This window comes from Talpa europaea (assembly GCF_964194135.1).
Source record: "Talpa europaea genome assembly, chromosome: 7".
In the NCBI taxonomy this organism is placed as follows: domain Eukaryota; kingdom Metazoa; phylum Chordata; class Mammalia; order Eulipotyphla; family Talpidae; genus Talpa; species Talpa europaea.
The window spans coordinates 97,217,528-97,233,249 of record NC_140074.1 but is presented as its reverse complement, the minus strand read 5'-3'; the positions used below and the strand labels follow the sequence as shown (position 1 = coordinate 97,233,249).

Here is a 15,722-nt window from a genome sequence, read left to right as displayed (position 1 = left end):
GGCAACAGCTCTGACCTTCAGATTGCATGTAGAGGCAGCTCAGTGCTCATTTGAGGTACACAGGCAGGGAGAGAAATGGAGGTGGACTACACGACCCAAGACACAAGGAGGAGGCGGCGATCAAAGGCTGAATACCCGTAACAACAAAAATCTCAAGTTGTGCTTTTCTTTTTAAATAGAGTGGGTGAGGGGGGAAAAAAAAAAACGGAAGCACCATCCATTGTGAGGGGTAAAAACCCAAAATATTAGCGTTAAACACTTTGGAATGTTAACAGATTATGAAGCTAACTCTCTAAAGAGTGTGGCTAGGCAGCTTAGTGAATTAATTGCTTATGAATTAAAAATAAATTATTATAAAATAGATTTCTGTACATTTTACATACATATAATCTCTCTCGATATATAAGCCAAGGGGGAAAGCTGCACCTTGGAGTGCGTTCAATCCCAGCCAAAGTCGTGCCCGGTCATCTGGTAGAACTTCAGGTTGAAGGGCCGGTAGAACTCCCGCAGTCTCTGCACCACCTCGCGGTCGATCTCGGGGTGGGTCCTGCCCTTGGTTTTGCCCAGGCAGTGGGGTTTGCTGCTGCCCTCGGCCTTCTTCAGGCAGGGGAAGCCCTTGGTCTTGTTGAAGTAGAAGTGCTTGTCGGTGATGATGCGCTTGAGGCCCAGGAAGTCCTGCACGCGGCCCAGCTCGCCGGCGGGGTCGCTGATGAGCCGCTCCCCGCTGACGAAGAGCATCTGGCCGAGCGGGAAGTGCCGCAGCCAGTGCTCCAGGTGCTTGGCGTAGATGCCGATCTGGATGGCGCTCCACGACGTGTCGATGAGGCCCGTAGTTCGGTTTTTGAACGTCAAGCTCTCGAAGGTGGGGATGTCGGGCCGCTTGGAGAGCGTCTGCGTGTAGTCCGAGATGGCCCTGGTCACCGGGTCGCGCACCACCACGATGAGCTTGGTGTCCTTGGACATGGCCGAGATGCGCGCGGGCGCTTCCCGGGTCACAAAGTAACTGGGCGTCTTCTCCATGGTGATCTGGCCGTCCAGGGTTCTGGGCATCAGGTCCCTGAGAAGAGCAAAAAGATCAAAACTCCTGTCAGAAGGTGACACCTCTCTGAACATACTCTCATTGTGGACACTTTTATTCCCAGCTCCCTCTTATTATGAAAAAGAGCTGTGCAGTCATTTAAAAAACGCAAGCAGAATTCACAGTGAAAGGCACATTAACATCCCATCTGAAGTTTGCAGGTCAGATCTTATGTAATCTGAAAGCAACTTCAAGCAAGGTCGAAAGAGAAAGGTGTTCATTGATCTAGGAAACTCCGTGAAAAGTCACCTCTTCCTAATGCCCAGGAGATCCAGCTTTTAGACTGCACCCCCATCTAATGCCAGCACACAAAGTCAGTCAGCTGCCTGTGTTCAAATCCTGACTCTACCACTTAACGTTATCCAGAACAACACTTGTGTTACCAAGAACAATTTAACTTTTCTAAGTGTCTTTTCTTCATCTACAAAAATGGAGCTGATGGGAGTTTAATGAAGATTAAAATAAAGTAATAATCACAATATGCTTAGAACATACCTAATAAGTAACAGCACCCAGATATTTCATTGCTAGGTGCTGCCTTCAGGAGCTCCACACCTGGGCAAATGTGTGGTGGGCATGGAAGGAAAATGCCCCAGCTCAGCCGGCTGTACTGCCTACATCACAGTAATCACTGACAAAATGCCTTCTCTCCAAAGAGGAGACCTGAAGGCAACAAGTCAAAAAGTCAGGTGAAATCTGATCCAAATATGCCAAGAGGAAATTCCCCAAGTAATCTAGAAGCTTCCAAAAATATTGGAGATTCTATTAATATGTACGACATCTATCACATAACTTCAATGAAAGTATGTAGACAAAATTGGTATAAACTACAGGAGATACAGGCTATGATACATGGACCAGAAAACAGTTTTGTGGTGGCAGTTAGCACAAAAAAATAACATGAGTCGGAGATGGGAGACTTATTTGCTCCCTGAGATTTGACATCCTAATATGTGAAATGGGAATATCTGCACCTACTTCACTCAGTTGTTAAGAGGTTTGTAAAGATGAAGTAGTTTAGTCTAACAGTCAAGGAATGTGACTTGAAAGTCAGCTGCCTCAGTTCAAATCCTAACTCTACCACTTAGGTTATCCAGAACACCACTTGTGTTACTAAGAACAATTTAACTTTTCTAAGTGTCTTTTCTTCATCTACAAAAATGGAGATGATAAGAATTACCTCATGGGAGTTTAATGAAGATTATAATAAATTAATAATCACAATATGCTTAGAACATACCTAATACACAGAAGTTGCTTGATCTATAATAACTACTACTGTATTATAGTGGTAGGTATATAGTGTGTGGCATATATTAGGACAAAAGTTGAATGTGTGTGCACACGTATGTGTATTCTCCAACGTGTTAAAATATTTGGACACCAAGTTTTGGCCATCGATGTAAAATCTTCCATTAGCTATGGGATGGAAATTTCTAATTGAATCCCATGTGAGTCCAGGAATTTCGGAAAGACAATATCCACATTATTTTGACCAAACATTTACCTCTTCGCAGAACATTCTAAACTTCTGGCTTCAAGTCATCCCTAATCTACCAATTCCTGCATTAAGTACGTTTAATAGAAATGATAATATAAACTCTATCACAGGAGCCAGAAGGACCGCTCCCTGTGGAGAGCACCTTCTTCACAGCGACTTAAAGGAAGAAAGGTTTTCCCTGGAGCAAGACCCTTGTTGCCATCCCCAGCTTAAGTTAAAGCTGGATTGACCCACTTTGCCCATTAACCGCTTAGATGAATGTAGCAGCGTCATCAGGCTAATGTGATCTAGGATTAAAGAGAATCCCAACTCAACTTATTTTGCATTTCACTGAAAAGCAGGTTGAGTCAGAGAAAATCCATTTTTTTTCCCCCATGTTAAGCCATTAGCAACTGGACCAGCTACAAGAATTTGCTATTCAGAATCAAAGCATCAATCACAATCGAGGGAAATTCAACCCCTAGAGCTCTTCAGGGTCACTGCAGAGGCTCCATCTGACCTATCACAGACTTGAAGTCAGGCCAGTGGCTGACACACGGCTTCCCCATTGATGGAGGTGTGTGACCCTGGAAAGGTCACTTAGCGTGTCCAGGCCTCTGTTTTCTCATATAAATCCTGAGAAAAATGATGATGTCCACCACCTATGGTTTTTGAGAAGACTATAAAAGTTAACCTTATATTAAGCCTTGTAGCTCACAGGTGCCAAGCAAATCTTATCAATTACCTTCCTTGACAGGAGCTTGGCAGGGATGTAGGAAGCAAGGTATACATGCAGGAGACTGGTCACTCACTCACTTGCCTCTGCCCACAAAGGAGAAAATGGGGAAGGCTTGGCTCCTGCCAGAGGCACAGGTGCCAGAACACTAGATTCTACTCTCAGTTGCCTCTGCATCTCTGCTGCCATGCTTCCTCACTGTCTCTAAAGAAGGGCCTGCTGGTGACTGAACAGTGTGGCTAAATAGGCAATCGTGAATAAAGCACACAGTAGGAATACTAAAAAGGAAATGGGAGAGCCTCACTATACCAAAGGCAAAGCTGCCTTAACCATAATTAAGATTTCCTGAGCTGTGGGCAAATTTCCTGGGCTTGATGCCCTGCTGGTCACCCAAGGCATTCTGGGGTACCAGTTCCAGGGGAACCCTCTGCCCAAGACAGTCTAGAGTATGAACACATATGTCAGAAAACACTCAAGTAGCTTCAGCACTTTCTTTGATATAAACTCTATCACAGGAGCCAGAAGGACCACTCCCTGTGGAGAGCACCTTCTTCACAACGACTTAAAGGAAGAACGGTTTTCCCTTGAGCAAGACCCTTGTTGCCATCCCCAGCTTAAGCTAAAGCTGGATTGACCTGTTTAAAATAACAGGCAGGGGACATGGCAAAGACACTTCAGTCCTTGCCCAGCGGTCGCATCCCCTTGGTGTGCTCGGTTGCAGACGGTGAGTGGCTGATGGACGAGTTCCACAACTGGGTGCACCATCATTTCGGTAAATGCCTACTGGGTCCGCTTGGCTGGTATCCATGCCACTTCTGTGGCCAGCACTGGGCTCCAATGGAGCCGGGCAGCTCTCCAGCACACCCCTGTGGGCCCACCGAGTAGAGAACACAGCACAATCTGAAAAGTGTATGAAGAGCGCCTGGCATAGACCCTTCCAGGCAGTTACAAGCAAATCCTCTCTTTCCCTTTCAATTGCGCTTCTCTACCACCCCCTCCATCTGGTCCTGGAGCAAAGCGCTTTGCATTCACTTCCTGGGCCTCCTTCCTCATTCCTCTCCCCTCCCTGGTCAAGCTCTCCAATCCTAACACTCAGGAGCAACAGAGGCTCGGAAGAGAAAGGCCGAGGATGTGGCCGAGGGCTGGGCCTGGCATGCCCATCCCAGCAGCTCCAGCAGCCCCTCCAGCCCCAGGCCGGCCTCCAATGCTGGCAGGGAGGTCGCAGGTTAATTGGGCTGCTCATTATGAAAGCCAGTTTCTCAAACTAATAGTCAGAACTAATAATTATATAGTGCTTTGGAGCTTGCAGAGAAACTTTCACAGGCACTATCTGATTTAATCCCTCACAACAAGTCTTTGAGGTAGGTATTGCAATCTCCAATTTACTAACGAGAAAATGGAGCCACAGGAGTGAGGGTGATTCCCTTGGAGGTGTGTCGCCAATCTGTGGGTCAAGAGTTGGGACTTATCACCCCCCTAATGCTTCTCCTTCCATTCCTCACCAGACCATCTCCCTCTCGACCTTTGTTTTCTCTGAATGTGACGACGAGCGCAGAGCCACACACACCTGTTCTCTCTTTAAGCAGATACTTGGATTTTTGTTCTTGTTCATAGATTAGGATCTTGATACTAGGTAGTTTGGTGCTAGAATCAGGTGGCTGCAATCATAATCATTCAAACAGAATTCAGATTTTGAAACAACAGATCTTTTAGGAGCACCCTATGGTGGAATATCACCAACATGGGGACACCCCCCCCCAGTTCCCTCTCCAGGCAGTCCTCCCCTCAGGCAGGGTGGGAAGGGGCACTTGCTGGCACCTGGCACCCATTACCATGGATGTTTGTGAAGCCGATGGGACTGGGCAGTATCCCTAGTGCAAGTCTGAGGAAGACAAGCTCATGTCTATGACAAATGACCCCTGGGACAAGCCTAGTAATGCAGAACCAGCAATGAAGGGTGACACTCATGACGGAAAGATTCCTCTTCCCCGTTGACACCTAACGGCTGAGATCAGTGGTCGCCCCACTGAGGGCTGGCAAAAGCACAGGACCTTCTAGGAAGACCACTGGGCTCCAAGGGGTGGGCCACAAAAGCAGGAGGGGTTTGCAGGGGAATCAAAAGTTTTCAGCACATTCAGGAACATTTGCAGGAAAGTGATTCTTTCTCTGAGGCGGTTGGTTCATCCCTCGTTGCATTTTAGAGTCACCCAGGGTGCTTTGAACTTAGGCCCGGCCCCAGCCCTGACCAACAAAACCAGGCGCTCTATGAGTTGGGCTCCGACAAAGGAGTCTTTTTAGATGATTCTAATGAGGAAATTGTCTTTCTGTGGTGTCTGTGGGCCTGGAAACTGCCATGGGCTTCAGGCATTTATTCCACTGATATCCATGTAAAGAGACGGTGTGGGTATAGAGGGCTACCGTGGGGGATAAAAATAAGAAAACAAAGAAAACAATAGTGTGGTGTGGCTAGAACTAAATGAGTTCAGCTAATCCAGATTTCTTTTTTTTTTTCTTTTTTAAAAATATTTTCTTATATTGGTTCATTTTTGCACAGTACTGGGAATCCAGATGTCTTATTTGAGTCGAAAACGTCTAGAGAAGTCTCGAGAACCAAGAGTCATCCTATCTTAGCTAAAAGAACAGTTCCCAGGGTGAGGGAGAGTCATGTCTAGTGATATGCAAAACTATAAAGAACATGTAAAAACTATCATAAAAATAAAATACAGGAGGCAGGCTTAATTCAAAGAGAAGAAAAGGCTTTTTTTTTTTACACCTAAACATCTCTTCTCCCCACCCCTCCCACACAGAGTAATCAAATACAAATCAAACTACCACTAGTAAAACAAAATAAGACAAACTGAAAGCCACCAGAAGAAAGATAAGGCCATGTCTAATCTTGTGATAAAGAAAGTCTAACAGACGCATCTAATTCTTTCATCATCAAAGGTCAGATATTATCAGCATAAACAGAAGAAAGGAAAACAAACAGGTAAAGAGCAGCACCAGCACTAGATTATCTGATGAATGCTTTTGCCAAAGTTTGTAGCTGAAAAATAGAACAAAATTCTCTATTTAAAAACAATCCCAGGAAACTAAGATTAAAATCATGTCAGGAAGGACCTCTGGGGTCCTTCTCTTCCATCTTCTGGAGGCAGGTGGGTGAGGAGGAGGCCCACAATCAGGTTGAGGACTGAGAAGCTCAGGCACAGATCCAAGACTCACCTCTACCTGGGCCTTTCCCAGACTGGAGGAAGCAGCTGAGCAGGTGAGCCATGGACCTGGTGGTCAACTTCCCCTGGGGATGGGTTCTCACGTGGATTTGGAGAAGCCCAGACTTGACAACTGAACATCCCCAGCCTCCCCAGGGCTTTTAGGAGTTATTGTTAGAACCTGACTATTCAAAACAAACTGTCACACCTAAAGGAGCAGGAAATGAGAATGTATCAAAGAAGTTCTAAAAAGTCCTTTATTCTTCCTTTTTCCAGTAGCAGATGTTGCCCTGATTTAATTTGTCTACTTCTTTCTTTCCTTGGGTGACACACATGCTCCCCATGGCCCAGGAACTGAACTTATTGTTTGAACTGGCAAATGACAAGACAATAAAAAAGGAAGACAATGGAGATGGGTATGACTGAACTCACTGCAGCCAAACAGATGTCAGACATGCAAAACAGATGAAGAAGTGAATGAACTACAGAGAGAGGAAGCTGCACACCAGGCTGGGTGTGGTAGGGTAGACCCACCTCCCACCTCCATTATCAAGACAGGATACAACATCATCACTCCAAAATCTTTCTCCCATGCTGCCAATTTCCAATAAAGACCTCAAAGCAAGACTGTTTACAAATGCCCCGAGGCTGCCCAAGCCCTTGTTTTAAAGAAAATACTGAGATGAGAAAACAGTCAATACAAACGGGAAAAATTTGACACAACAGATATAGTTCACGCTGCTTAGGAAAAAAAGAGGATAAGTTATTTTCATGAAGGTCACTGTGAATCTCCTACTTCTGCTCCTAGTGTGGGTAGGTGCCCCCGGCCACATTCTTGACTTGTGGGTTTCTCCCTCAGCTTCCAGATCTGTAAACTTGGCAGTTTAGCCCATTTGGATATGCTGCTCTGACCACAGTCCCAAGGGCACAGGCCAATGAACTGGAATCACATCATCTTTAGCTTTTCTATGAAGTCCATGTCCAGTCTCTGAGAATTCAAAAAATAAAAGTACCATAAGGAGAAACCTTTACCAACAGAAACAAGATTTCTAGGGAGATTACTTCTCTGTCCCAGACCACCACCACCAACCTCAAATGTCTTTCTTAATATCTGCAAAATCCCAACACCATCGGGAAAATAAGGATTTTTTTCTTAAAGGGGGTAAAAACAAATAGAGGGTTATGTTATAAAGACCCAATAAGCCCATAAATACCAATAGCTAAACTCAAAAACACTAGAACTCCAGGGATTAGGGGAGAGCACAATGACTTTTAGGGCAGGGAAAGTCCTCTGTATGATACCACAATGGAAGATACATGTCATTATACATTTGTCCAAATCCAAGAACATTTGAGTGATGACACCAAGAGTGACCCCTAGGGTAAACTAAGCTCTGGGTCACTATCATATGTCAGTGTGGGGTCCTCAGTTATAACGAAGGCACCACTCTGGTGGGATGTTGATAATGGGGGCAGCTGTGCCTGCATTGGTATAGAGGGTACGGGGAAATGTCTCTGGTTTCTGCTCAATTTTGCTGTGAAGCTAAAACAATTAACAATGAACCCTTTAAAACAACAGCAGTATTGAGGATTCATCTCCTCTTACTTTCTTTCCTGTGAGTTATGATTTTTCCCTTGGGGAAGATGAGGTCTCACACCCTGACACCCTAACAGGGGCCACCACCATGGAATGCCATTCTCAACTCCATCACCTCCTAACACTCATGGTCCTCGGACTCGAGGCTCCCCCTAACCCCACCTTTAAGGAATACAGCAGCTTTGTTTCACCCACACTGATTCCTTCACCCACAAAACCATTCAGGAAAAAAGAAAACCCCTTTCCTTCTTTGGTCAACTGAGATTTGCAAAAGATAACATTTCTTAACCTAAAACATGCAAGATAAGGGACTAAATAGCAAACTTTCTGCCTTGGAAATATCTGCTGGGCTGGGGGGAGTCAGCTTATGAAAGAACGCCTTGGGTTACTGGAATCCTGCTGCCAGGCATCCTCTTGCTGAGCTGGGGCTGCCCAGGTCCCTCCCTCGGCCTCTCCTCCTTGACTCAGGGGACCTAATGTCCACCCCAATGCTCCCTAGGTAAGGAAGTGGAGGAACCTGTGGAGTGGAAGTCAAGGGCATATCTTTAGGCTCAGCAATAGCTGACTGCCTCAAGCTCCTCCTCACAGAGAGATCAAGGAGGCCCTCAGTTGGGCAACCTGAAAGGACACCTGGGCAGGGGTGGGAACCAAACTTCAAGGCTGCCAGACAAGTCCTCCAGCAGACGAGGAGTTTCTCTGTGTGTGTGTGTGTGTGTGTGTGTGTGTGTGTGAGAGATGCACACTCGATTGGGGAGGGTAGGTATTTCCCCAAGTTTCCATAGGCACTTGATACTCTAGGCCAAAGCATTACAGCATTTTCCAAAGAACAACCAGTGGGAAGATAAACAGTAGGGCCCATAGTCATTATGTTAGGGGGAAGTGATGTCCTGAGTTAATCCCATACAGGCTTTGTGGACTCCACCCCCACTCCAGACTAAAACCATCAGGACATTGGGGAAGACAAATCCCATCACCACCAAGGGGAGGGTGGCTGGGACCTGAGGGTGGAGTTGGGCAGCCAGGTTGGATATAAAAAACCAAACACGTGGGCCTAGGGCTCTCTCTGGCTCGCGATCGCTCGCCTCCCGGCTTCACCGCTCCTGGCTGGCGGCCAGCTCTCAGAGCGCCATTTTGGGGTTCCAGATCGGCGGATCGGGTAGGACTCATTTAAAACTTTGTCTCCCGCTTTTCTCCCAGAGCTGTATATTTCCTCATTTCCCCTTCCCTTGTAAATAAACCTTTTATTAACCTTTCACGTGTGCCTGCAGTAGAGCATTGATAAGTCCTTTTAAGCGCGCGGGTGAGGACCCACAGTCAGGCACCCCGTTTTGTATCGGGGTTGCTCTACAACAATTACAGTCCAAGCCACAGGCATTTCTAAAGCAGGTATGGCTCAAGCTATGCTCATCTGCTCTAAAGGCCTAGCTCCCAATTCCAAATATCTACCCCAATCGGCACCCAGAAAACTCCCTGGTATCTTTCTAATTCATGACCTTATAAATGACAGTGGACTTCAGGAGTGGAAAAGACAATAGCTAAAAACTATTCTCTCAACTCCAACAGAAAGATGAGACATCCAGGGTTGAGAAATGAATTTTTTCTGGAAAGCTTGACAGTGGCCAATAACTGAGAAGGCACCAGCCTGCTCCAGAGAGTTATATCTCTGACTGTAAGTTGTAACTCTCTGAAGTTTTTTTCTTTAAAACAGAGTTCTTCCCAGGGGAGGCAGGGAGGAGGGGTGGGAGGAAGATACTATCAGCTCAGCCACTCTTTATCTGGAACCTTCTTCCTTTCATAGGAAGTCTCCAAGCCCACCAGTTCGAGCTGCCTTTCAAAGGGCTACATCTCCATAAATAATTATCTCCATTTGGGGAAGATGTTTGCATATCAAAGAACTCCTTTGGGAGGACTTAAAATAATTTAAAATGAAATTGTAAATAGTCTGTTGTTCTCAATTTCTGGATTTGAAGTTGGATCAGTGGGGCTACCGGAAGTGATGTCATTATTCATTAAAAAGTTTACTGGGTCTTTTTTCTTTCCTTTTATTTTTAAAGGTAATGGGTAGGAAAGAAGAGAAATAACAAAGGCCGACTCCCCGAGGCCTCCTCCTCTTCCAGACCTCTCTCCTTTCTCCACTAGCCACCCCCAACCCCCACCACTAGGATTTGGCCTTCATTGTCCTAGAATTTCAATACTGCTCAGAAAATGAAAAGCCTTTGAATGCCATAAGGGGGTGGGGTGCAAAAGAGCATCTTGCTCCTCTGGGTCAACTCAAGATTCCTTTCATTTTGGCAGAATCCTCTGTTATAGACCCTGCTTCACAAAGGCCTGAGTTCCTGTTCCTGGAAGGGGCTGGGGGGTTGGGGAGTGGAGGGAGGGTTTCAATTAAAAGCTAATAGCCTTTTGTGCATGAGCTCTCTGGGGCATTGCTCGTGTTTATTGGACCTCACTGTGTGCCGGGACAAATCATGTGAAATCAGAGTAATCTGTGCCCCGTTTCCTGAAAGAAAACAAAACAAAACAAAACTTTTTTTTCTTTTTTTCTGATCATTAGAAAGACAGAAAAAAGTTTTCTGGGAAGCAGACTTTTCAGAAAGTAAAATCAGCCCTGCTGTTGGGCAGAGGCAGGGCAGAGTAGAGGACCCAGTAAGCAGAGCAGGGCACCAGAGTCCAGATGGTGAGGACAAGCTGACGCAGTCCTGGCCTGCCTGGACAGATTCTTCTCTTCCTAGAGTTGGCTGGCATTTTGTCTCTGGTCAGTGTGGGCTTCCCCCTGCCTGGAACAATCTCTCCTTATCCCTGGGCGAGAGCCCCAGTTCTATGTGGATGTCTTCCTTGATAACAAAAAGCCAACCCTAGAGCAGGAAGTTGTATTCACTTGTATTTTTCACAGGCTTCTGTAAATCCTCTCCCAGATCCTTTCTTCATCCCAAGAAAAGCTATCTTCCCTGTGCTCTTGGTAAACTAGGGGCAAACATTCGTAAACATGTCTTCACCCAGAACTTCTGAACCACTCAGTAATGGCCAGTCAACCCAGAGAGGATGAAATCACTCCCCACCCCACACTCCCCCCATCCCCCAACCAGGGAAGTTGGGAGAAAACGTACAGGGCAGGGGGAAGGGAAGTCCCTGATAGTAAAAGAAGAGTGGACACTAGGCACATCACACCGTGTGTTACGGTTCCAGACAAGAGCCTCATTAAGACCTTGGACAAAGCACTCAAAGCTTTGGGTTCAGTTTCTCTATGTATGAAAATTAATGAATTGGCTTTAAAGGGTATTCTTTGACTCTACAATCCTATAAAATGATCTTTACAATCTCCATCTCTCTCACCCCACTCCTATTCCATTCTCTCCTCCAGTCAGGAGTAGGTTGGCACAAGTTGGCAGGGGTAAAATAAAACCTTCGTAAATATGTAAAGATGGAACATGTAGAAAATGTACCTTAGGGACATCAGTATAGATCAACTCAAAGAGTGTATTTAGATAGACGTCATTGTCAAGTGTACCCTAAACGAGGTACCTCCTTTTTCACCAGGCAGCCTGGTGAAAGAGAAGGGAAAGTGGGATTTGAGATCAGGCTATGTGGCCTCAGGTAGGTTGCCTAACATTGCTGAGCTGTCTTTCCTCATCTGTAAAACAGAAATATTTGTCCTGCTTAGTTAACTTTTTTTTTTCTTTCCAGCACTCAAATGCACTTTGTAGGGGAGTATGCTCTGAAAGCAGCAAACCCTACCCAAGGGTAAGGTATTCACAGTCCTTCCTTATCACCTCTTTTGGCATATTGGTTCTTGATACTTGGGATATTTCTAAGGAAATACTGCTGAGGAAAATGAAACACCAAATTGAACCTTAAATTCAAAGGTTTATGTAAAAACAAGTATTTGAAAGAATCCTGATTTCCTGTAATTCTTCACTGGTGCTATGAAAGATCCCATTTTTGAACCTTTGTTGTTAGTACCCCGTTAGGATGCTGGAGGCAAAGGAAAACTGAACTCCATTTCTTGGGTTGCCATCACTAAACAAACATGATGCTCCAAGCAAGGATGAACAGGAAATGAGGCAGCTCTTAACACAGACACAACCTGCTCTGGAAGACTCTTTGATTCTTTAACATGGCAGAGAATGAGGTTTACATGGAACAAATCAGCCAGTTTGGGAGCTGATGAGGGGTCCATTTCAGGTTGATGAAAAGAAACAACCCAACTGCTAAAACCAGCTCTACATAGTGAAGATTTGATGTAAGTGTGGGATGAGAAATCCCAGTCAACTTTTGATTTAAGTCCAAGATCATGGCTCTCTTCTGCTCTCTGCTTCCTTTCTATCAACAAACAGAACCCAATTTTATGGCTAGCAAATGAACAGTATAAAGTAAATTAGGTTAATAAAAAATCTGACACATAAGCTTGAATTAAGCTAAAATAAAACTTAGTGCACATACACCTCCCCTATCATAGGTTTGAAATATCTCAAGAACACTTTCAGAAGAAAAGAAGTACTTTTTACTCAGAGATAACATCCAAAGGAGTGTAAACACTTGGATAAACTGCTAACAAAGGAACAACTGCTATTTCTTATCTTGTTCTCCTTAACATCATCACTACTTTCTTCTACGCAGTGCTTGACCTCCTGCTTAAAGCTGACCAAATGTATCTCAAGAAAAGAAGTGACATGGGAATCCCAAAGGTGAGTCTAATTGGACACCCATCAAATCCTCCTTCCCCACCCATTTGGAGTACTCAGCTTGGAAAATATGGAAGCTTCCCAGAGTCAATTATCAGCAGGAGAAAGTAAATCCAATCTCCCCAGATTCTCATTCATTGATTGTGATGGTCAACCATTTCTTCTAAAAACTCAACAGATCTGCAACAGATCAGTACTCAGGGTCCCACTTGCCTTGACAGGAGTCATGCACAATGTTGGTGGCTGAAGCTGTGTTCAAATACCCTGTATTATCTAAGCAGGTCCCATCATTACTTTTTACTTTCTATGAGAACTTTTGGTAGATGATGCTGCCAGACAAGTGAGTCTACAACAAAATTTCCAACAATTCTTCCATGCTTGAGACAAAGCTGTCCCCCCTCCCACCCCACAACTCCCACAAGAGAACAAAACTGGAAGCACTAAGGGGATCAAATAACCAAATGACTAGGGAGAGAGCTACTAATAATTACAAGTGAGATTAGCCTTTTACCCTGCATTAGCCTGAGTGAAAAGCTAACCCTGTAACTATTTTTAAGCCTGCCTATTTCTAAGAACAAAATGTCTGGTTGAATCTTACTGCCGTCCATGTTTTGTTTTGTATTGGTTTGGATTGTGAATATTAAAGATTTTTGTCTTCAAAGAAATATAGGCTAAACAGCAAAACACCAGGCACAGGAAGCACTAGAAAATATTTGCTGAATGAACACATAAATGAATGAGCAAAAAGGGATGAGTTAGCAGTGCTTAAAGCTAATGACTAAAGGTCACAGGGCAAATACGTAAAGAGAATTGGGGGTAACCTGAAATAATAAATTACCACGTAAGACGGGTTTGAAAATGGTGATGATCTCAGTATTCTGCTGCCCAAAGAAGTTAATTTCAGAGCAACATTTATGTACCATCATATCCATTACATTAAGTGACACAATTACATTAAGAGCCTGTCCACATAAAAAGGTCTTAAACTTGAACGTTAAGCTAAAGCAAAGAACAAGTGTGCTGGCAGATCACTCTTCCTTATTTCACCTGCGGGACCGAAGTAAGCCCTGACACACCTCACTGGTGAACCCCAGCTGCCCCACCTCTGGTGGCCGGTAATAAAAGCTTCTAACTAATAAGTGGTTACAGTTAATAACAATGAGGGGAAAATGGCTCTCATTAGCAGATTATATTGTTATTTCACTTATTATTTTATTTTAACTATTATTAAAATTTGTTTGCATTCCCACACACTCATCCAATGTCAGTGGGTTGAGATACTCCAATGTCTCCATCCTAGGTAGCCAGAAGAAAGCAGAACAGCAATGCAAGTGTAATATTTATCATGGGTGATTACGGAATAAATGATAGGGCAGGGATGAAAAGTTTATGGGATGATTCTTGTCCTCCAGGGGCTGACTGTATTTGGGGGGAAGTTTACCAATTGATCATCTATACTTGACTCACAATGAGAAATGCAAGCGAACAGCACCTAGCAGTTGTATCCTTAGGAACATCTGACACTCCCTTGTGCGAAACTCTAGGGTGGACATGAAGAAGTCAGACAAAAGATTCCTAACTTTAGGAACATAAGACATTCTGAACTGAAGAATTTTTTTTTTTTTTTTGAGGAATGGTGAGAAATGAGGTTAGAAGGATAAATTGGAAAACAGGCTGGGATTGCCCCCTATTTATCCTGCATGTCCCTCTGCCCACTGCTTCCCATACATCTTTCCAAAAGGCAAATCTAGAAAACTTCACCTCTTCTAATAATGCTGAGTATTAAGCTCCCTGCCAGGCGCACCTCCTTTTTCCAGAATTCTAAGTTATCTACCTCCTGTTCTCACTGCCCCACCCAACTCAGCTTCACCCCAGCTAAGGGCAACCACCTACAAGTCATGGCCATGAAGTTTCTTGCCCCTCTGGGAAACTTTCCACTTTCTGGAATATTCTTCCCAGTCTTCCTTCTTCTGATGAATTTCTATGACGCTCTTCCTTCCCTGACGTGGGCTAGCACTTCTTTCTCATCCACCCTCCCTCCTATTCCTTCCTGCAAAGGCACAGACACACACACACACAGAGCATAACCTTTATCTGGTGTTACAGTCAGCAATGGGTGTGAAGACTGAACCGTGTCTTTTCTGCACTGTAGTGAAAATACAAGTCTGTTCGATGAACGAAAGGTAAATGGGTTAATGAATTCGTGCCAGACAGAACTGGGATTTGATCTGTGAGACAGTGAGAAAGAAGTCACATCAACTGTAGATGAATGGCATGAAAATGTATTAGGAGTGGGGAGAGTCAGACAGGGGATTTTAGCTAGGTATGAACTCCAGTCCATTGAATACTGACAGAAGAAAATGGAGTGAAATGTGGAATAAGCAAAAAAGATGAGAGGCTGTCTCCATGGGAACAGCAAGCATTGTGCAGGGCACACCCTCTGGTTATACAACTCTAGCTTTTATTGTCTTTGTGGCATTTTGCAACTCTGTACAGTGTAGACACTATAATTCTTGATCATAAGCACAGAATAAATCCTTTCGGGTGGACATTTTCTGGACCTCCCTCTCCATGTGCCAGCACATGGAAAAAGTCAGCTTCCCGCCTACTTGTAAATTCTCTCAACATTCCTTTATTCCAAGTAAATGTGTGTTTTGTTTTTAATTTACTTTTAAACTTTTTATTGAAGTAGCATTATATGATAACATTAGGTAAGTTTCAGGTAGGCATCATTATAAGCCAGTGTCTGTACATGTATATACTGAGTTATATTCACCACTAAAAGTCCAGTTCTTGAGGTTCCTCAGTGTACCAAAAATGGAGCTACCATATGATCTGGCAATTCCACTATTAGGGATCTACCCAAAGGACACAAAAACAATGATTCAAAAACTCACCTGTACCCCTATGTTTATTGCAACACTATTTACAATAGGTAAA

The 15,722-nt window shown here is 44.3% G+C and overlaps 1 protein-coding gene across 1 annotated transcript in view; it reads right to left on the bottom strand.

Moving 5' to 3' along the window:
* Positions 1-438: 438 nt before the first annotated feature.
* The window catches only part of LOC311173456 (heparan sulfate glucosamine 3-O-sulfotransferase 3B1), a gene marked incomplete at both ends in the record, with an annotated part of 38,730 nt that continues 23,446 nt past the window's right edge, over positions 439-15,722 (bottom strand). The window contains one exon of the mRNA XM_084237439.1: positions 439-1,057. Within this exon, the coding sequence (XP_084093565.1) occupies positions 439-1,057 (619 nt within the window). The remainder of the gene's footprint in view (positions 1,058-15,722) is intronic.